The sequence below is a fragment of the Macrobrachium rosenbergii genome, chromosome 23, assembly GCF_040412425.1.
Source record: "Macrobrachium rosenbergii isolate ZJJX-2024 chromosome 23, ASM4041242v1, whole genome shotgun sequence".
Taxonomy (NCBI): domain Eukaryota; kingdom Metazoa; phylum Arthropoda; class Malacostraca; order Decapoda; family Palaemonidae; genus Macrobrachium; species Macrobrachium rosenbergii.
In genome coordinates, this window is record NC_089763.1 from 6298738 (window position 1) to 6305783 (window position 7046).

Sequence of the window (7046 nt, forward strand, 5' to 3'; positions counted from 1 at the left end):
GCGTGGGGTCTGAGAACTCAAGCCATCCATCGACCTTTGGCTATTCCGAATTTCAACAAAGCCCTTAAAACTGCGGACTGAATCTCTGCGCCCTACACAACCATAGCTGACCTAAGGAATCTCTGATCACTATTACTTCTCCTCATTTTTGCAGCTTTCTTCTTCGTAAATAAATCCGGTAACTTGTTCTTGGCTGATGACAAATGCAAAATTTCCCAAGTCCTGTGAAAGGACACCCCTTAAGAAAAAATAATTCTCCCTGAAAGAATTCTCATGCAGTAAGAAACCCAGAATGTTGATTCCCTTTACCCTAACAATTAATCCCCCAAACTCAAAAGAAATTACTAATCAAACCCACAATCAAATCTAAAATTAATTAAACCCACAACTAAATCCAAAATTAACTAAACCCTCGATTAAATCCAAAATCAAACAAACCCACGTTTATATTCAGAACTAATTAAACCCATAATTAAATTAAACCCAAAATTAAATTCAAAATTAATTAAATGCAAAGTTAAATCCTGAGTCCCATGCAGAAAAAAAATGGGCGTGCTGAGCGCACAACTAATTAGCTAAGTGGGTCAAGATCACTTCTCGTCTTCAAGGGCAAAAAAAAAAAAAAACTTCTCAGTTGCCCCTCAAGCAAAGAGAATGGGAGTCCACCCTCACTTAAAGAAGAGAGGACTCGAGCATTCATCCCTCACCTCCCCAGTTCAACACCTCACTCCCCCTATCACCTCATCCAAGGCCTGCTGAAGCCTACAGAAAAAAGACTGAGTGCCAAAACCCCGAAGAGACGGGCTCACCTCCAGTCGTCAAGGCAAAAGATTGACAAGTAAGCTTATAGCACCAGCTCCCCTCTTTACATACACGCATGTATGCACCCAAAATAACACATGTACATGTGTAATTATAATAAAAAAATTTTAAAAAGGATAGTTAAAAAATCTAAGAAATGTACACACACTTGTGTAGGAAATGTTTACACACAGTAATTCAACAAATGTCAAATAAATTACTACCCAATTAACAAAGTCCACAGAGATACTACAATAATAAAATACTCCCTTTATCAAACCCTAAACGCCGATGCAAACTGCCGATTGCTACATATATATAAAAAACAAAAGATATAAGGCATGCCCAAAATTCGAATGAGCTGCACAGAGTATGGTGAAGACAGCAAGACACTTCGCCCAAACTAATGATGTCACTGGCGCATCACTCACGGGATGACGTTACTGACAGCCACAGCCCAAATATTAGTTGCGGTGCAGTACAAACCAATCTGGCATTAAAATTAACAATAAAAAAATGATAACATTTACCTATGCCGCTGCTCAACAGCGCAAGAATTTCTTCTCCAAAGAAAGAGAGAGAGAGAGAGAAAAAAAAACACTTGCCTATTTTCTCGTGTTTCAATACACACAAGTGGTCAAGATACTGCAATTAAATGTGCTGCACACATTATACACCCCTATACACTCCCCACTATGAACTAACGCCTATAAATCCCTATTCACATTAAAACCTTGCTCCCCGTGAAGCATGATTAAACACACACAGAGAGTCGCACTCAAGAAAAACTGACCTAGGCATGTCTCACGACAGCATCTCTACCCTGAATCGGTGAACCATCAAAATCATATTCTGAGATACCAATACCAATATTAATGAGATATGTCTCTTTGGAAGCGTAACCCTAACTATTTATTTATCTATTCATGTCTAACAACGCTGCCACCACTGTTAAATGACCCTATCCCCAGGTCAAATAGGGTCATCTTTTCTTGTTGTATCTGTTTTAAGAACAGAACCAGTCATCATACTTTCCTAAGATGCTCTGGTAGCAGTGGCTCATCCTGGGTCAGAAAATTCCTTCTCCCTCGTCGACTTCTCTCACTAAACCTATCTAAACACGGAAGTACAAAACCAGACTTCATTTACAAATTTAATGAGAATGATTCAGCAAAAGTTACGATCATGAAATGGAGTGAATTCCACCCCTATAAAAGGAATCATTACTAGAGGAAATTCTGATTCACAAGTATTCAGTTTACTAATTTGAAAGCAGCTAATACTAGTGACTAACACCCTGGTCACCGAATAAAATAATAAGGTCATAGTTATTCTAGACCACAATAAATGTCAATAGTATGTAAAGAATAAACACCACTTCCAAAATATTTATCCTATCAGGACGAACCCATGAAGGTAGTGCCTCTGTCGGAGATGATGTGATTGGGTATGCTGAATCTGGACACCCATGATGAGGGGAAAGCACTAGCACATGCTGCTCCTGATGCCTCCGTCATAGGGGCAGCTTCAGGACATCTTTTCAAGTGGTTGACCATTGTGAGTAGGTACTGATGTCCTTCGGAGCACAGGAGGCATCCTACAATGCCGATATGGATATGGGATAAATGGTGTTGCAGTCGATGAAAGGCCCACACCTGAATTTGTGTGATGCTGGATTTGGAGAGCTGGCAGGAGGAACAATCATGGGCCCACGACATTGCATCTTTCCATATGCTATGCCAGATGAAGCATTCTTCAGGAGGGTGGCTGTGGATCGTCCGGAAGGGTGTGCCAGACCATGGATGATGTCAAAGATATGACGTCTGAGTGCCTGGGAGATCCATGAGCATGGGCAGCCAGTACTGATATCACAGATGATGGAGGTAGGTCTGTTGTCATTGAGGGGGACATCGTGCCATTGCAGAGATGTTAAGGAGGTCTTACAGACATTGAGCTCTGGGTCCTGCTGTTGATTAGTTGCCAGCTGCTTGTAATCGAGGCCGAGGTGTACTGCATCAATGGAGATTCTGGAGAGGGTGTCAGCGACAGGATTGTGTTTCCTAGGAATGTGGCAAAGGGTGCAGTTGAATTCGGCGATGGCTGACAAGTGGTAGCTCTGGTGGGGTGACCAGGCATCAGACTGTCGGCAGTTTATAGAATATACTAGCAGTAGATGGTCAGTTTGTCTCTGTCTTGTTGAGTTTCCTGCTAAAAGAGGCAAGGGGTCAAGGACGACTGTGGATGATCTGCTCCAACACAACTACTATGGCTATATTACTGGCGTCCATGGACAGCAGTGGAGGATGACCTGGTGCAGGGAAACAGAGGGTGGTGGCCTTGGCAAGGGCGCTTTTGGCGGAGGTGAAGGCAGCTTCCTGCAAGTATTGTCAAGCAAGGGCCTTGGGCTTGCCCTTGAGGTCTTTGTAGAGTAGGGCCAAGGTCAAGGCAATGTTGGGCAAAGAGAGATGATAATAGTTCCCCATTCTGAGGAATTCTTGTAGACCCTTGACAGTGGTAAGGGTGGGAAACTTCCTGATGGCAGCAACCTTCCCTGGCAAGGGCTGGATGCCCTCAGGTGTTATGAGGTGCCCCAAGAATTCTACCCTCTTGGTGGTGAAGGAGCATTTGTCATATCGGACAATGAGGCCGTTTTCTTGCAGGCATTGGAGGACGATTTGCAGGTGTTGGAGGTGCCCTTCCTTTGATGCAGAGAAAATTAAAATATCTTAGACATAATATACACAGAAGGGAAGGCCTCCCAGGGTGACTTCCAACAATCGCTGAAAAGTATCTCCTGCATTGCAGAGGCCAAAGCAGGAGTAATTGAGGTGAAGGTACTGAAGGGCAGTGTGATGGCAGTCTTCGGGATGTCTTTGGGATTCATGGGCACCTGGAAGTACCCTTTGAGAAAGTCCAGCTTTGAGAAGATTTTTGTGCTGTGTAGGAAAGTGATCATGTTTGTCATGTTAGGTGGGGGTAGTGGTCAGCCTCTGTGTCACGTTCAGCCTTCTGTAATCCCTGCATGGGCATAGGGAGCCATCCCTTTTTGTTACTATGTGGAGGGGAGATCCCCAAAGACTGGATGCCTTTTGACACAAACCCATCTTCTCCATCTCTGCGAAGGTTTTCTTTGCATCGGCAAGTTTTTGGGTGGTAGGCACCAGAAATGGGAGTGTACAGGAGGGTCTGAGGTTCTAATGTGGTGGAAAATGCCATGCTTGGCAAGGATTTGATGAGATTGCCATAATTCAGGTTTGAAAACATCTGAGTGTGTGGCAAGCAGGTATGCAAAATTGTCTTTGGAATTGGTGACATGGAGGGCAAGTTCTGCAGGGGCTGCAGCGACGGGCATTGTAGACAGATCGGTGTTATCGATGAGGCACCTGTTGGTAATGTTGACGAGCACTTGGTGGTGTGCCAAGAAGTCTGCCCTGAGGAGAGGTAATGAGACATCTGCGACGATAAACCACCAGTGGTACTTTCTGTCGCCGAGGTTAAGGGTGAAATGCTTCTGACTGAAGGTAAGGATAGTGGAGCCATTGGCAGCTGTGAGTCGGATGGCTGTGGGCATTTGGTTGGTTGACTGGATACAGGTAGAAGGGAATGGCAAGCCCCTCTGTCAATCAAAAAACGAGTACTTGTGGCAGAATCAAGGATAAAAAAGATTGTCTGCTAGGATGGCAAGGGCATCATCAGGTGGGTCTTCGAGTCGGTCAGTGTTGCCCTTACTGACATTTGGAGGTGCTGCAGCCAGAGTTCCTTGAGGATGTCGGTGGATCTGGGAGAACCGTCTGCTGCAGGAGGAAGACAGGCAAGGGCTCTCATCTCGAAAAGGGCAGCGGATGGGCACTGATCACCCAAGGGTTGCTGTGCTGCATCAATGATCTGTTGTACACGAATGGCTGGGGATGGCATGAATCTGTCTAGTAGGAATAGGTTGTTTTCCTTCCTCCTCCTACTTACTGTCTCTCGATCTATCGTGTGAAAGAGTTTATTTTAGGTGAAGGTTTTTGTACACCCTTATTCAGCTCTTTTTGTGGGGTTTCATTTAAGTAATTATCAATATTTTTTGGTAATAAATAATTAAGTTTTGTTTAGCATTTTTTTCGTTATCCTCTTTGAGTGTTTTTTTGCTCTGTTGGTGATCTTGCCCCTTGACTTTAATTAATCCTTTGTGGCACTGATCGTAAAAATGAAAAAGAGCCTGTTCTTGCCACTTCCTAAATATTAAATATTTTTTGTGAACATAAGTTCATTACATATTTTGGCAACCTTTTTGCCAGGATCATCCAACAGCGTAATTCACGTTGCACTCAAAAGAGGTGTTTAGGTCAGCGAATAAGGTTAGGTAAATTATTATAGTTTCACCCCATTTAGCAAGTAAGCATGCATTATTTTGAGGAGGAAGAGGCTGCTGCTGCCCGATTTTTTGGCAGATCCAGATTGGGAGAGGAATCTCTATGATCTAAAAAGAGATAAGTTATTTATTTTAGCTGAGTTTCTAGATTCAAGTTTGGCTTCAGAAGTTAGGAAAGGTCAGCTTTATTTGAAGTCATTAAAGCCGCTAGGTCCTATAAAAGAAAACCTGGATAGCGTCACTTTTGAGAAAATAGAGAATGGTAAGGGAAATGTAGAAAATGAGAAGGGAGAGGTAAGTGCCAGAGATGTGGAGGAGAAAGAGGACAGTGTTAGTAATACAAATAGTTAAATGGGTAATGAAGGTAATGATGTAAATGATGGTCGGGTAAGTGAACTGAAATTGAGTATTTTGAGGGAACAAGCAAAGATTAAAGAGTTGGAATTTAAAGCTCTGCAGTTGCAGGCTGAAGAGAGGGCGAAGGAGAGGGATCATGAAATTCAATTGTTGAAATTGCAGCTGTCAGCTAATAATGGTGGTAGTAATCGTTGTGATAATGACAAATTTAATTTATTAAGTGCCCTTAAACTTGTTCCCCTATTTAATGAAGAAGACGTCCCCGAATTCTTTATTTCTTTTGAGAGGATTCTAAAAGCTGAATTGGCCTCCAGGACATGTGGACCACTTTGGTCCAGTGTCGTTTAAAATGGAAATCTCAGCGTGTGTACAATACGCTTAACGAGGACTTGTCATCTGATTATGACTCCGTTAAGGCAATAATTCTGAAAGCTTATGATCTTGTTCCGGAGGCATATAGGCAAAAATTTTGAAAATTTAAGAAGAGTCCGGATATGACTTTTGTGGAATTCGTGCGAAAGAAAGAACAGTTCATGGATGACTGGTTAAAGTCCAAAGAGGTTGATTCTTTTGACAAATTTAGGGAGTTAATTTTGACAGAAGAATTTAAGTGGTCTGTCGAGGAGCTAAAGATTCATTTAGAGGAGTTGAAAATTGATTCTTTGCAGGAGGTGGCAATTGCCTCTGATGAATACTCCCTTGCACACAGGCATGACTCGATAAAGAAGGAAATTCCTAAAAGTTCTCTTCTCGTAATGGAAATAATTGGCAGGGAAAACCTTATCAGAAATGGTCAAATGATTTTGATCAGAATGCAAATGTAAACCGTAATAACGTAAATAGTGGTAGAAATGGTAGTGTAGACTCATGTAGCTACGTGAATAGTAGTAGGTCTGGTGGTGGTAGTGGACGTAGAGAATCTCAGGAGTCTAGGTTAAGTTGTTATTGGTGTAATAGGAAAGGTCATGTAAAGGCAAATTGCTTTGCCATGAAAAATTATTTGGAGAAGAACAGAGAGCCCAGTGTTGTTTCTGCGAGAAGTCTCCAAAGAAAGAGGTATTACCTGAAAATAATAAGTGACTGAAATTTGCTAAGTACATATCGAATGGGACGGTTTTCACTGATGGTAACAAACAGATAGGACGTAGTGTTAAGATTCTTCAGTGACACTGGTGCAGCACAATCTTTAATTTTGAGAAATTCTGTACCTAATGGGTTTGAATTTTCAAATAATGATTTTGTAGTTTTGGGAGGATTTCCTAACACGGTTGCCTCCTATCCCCTCGAAACTATGTATCTAGAAACAGATTATTATGAGGGTACAGTAAAACTGGCGGTGGTCGACAGTTTACCTATTCCCCGTGTTGACGTTGTTTGCTAATGATTTGGTGTTACATGACGAAGCAAATTATTTCCCAATTTTGACTCTTACGGAGATAGGGGAAGATGAGTGTTGTTTTGATGGTTCTGTGTTGGAATCTGTCTCTGTTATTACTCGTTCTCGTGCACGAGAGATTGATCTCGAGAATAT

General features: G+C 42.3%; 1 protein-coding gene across 1 annotated transcript; it reads right to left on the minus strand.

The window, feature by feature from the left end:
* Nucleotides 1-2398: 2398 nt before the first annotated feature.
* Nucleotides 2399-4716, minus strand: LOC136850979 (uncharacterized). The gene is made up of 6 exons (XM_067124957.1): nt 4531-4716; nt 3902-4417; nt 3600-3737; nt 3348-3500; nt 3080-3220; nt 2399-2941 (listed from the first exon to the last, which is right to left on the minus strand). The coding sequence occupies exons 1-6, from the start codon at nt 4714-4716 to the stop codon at nt 2399-2401; spliced, it is 1677 nt and encodes a 558-aa protein (XP_066981058.1).
* Between the last annotated feature and the right edge of the window lie 2330 nt (nt 4717-7046).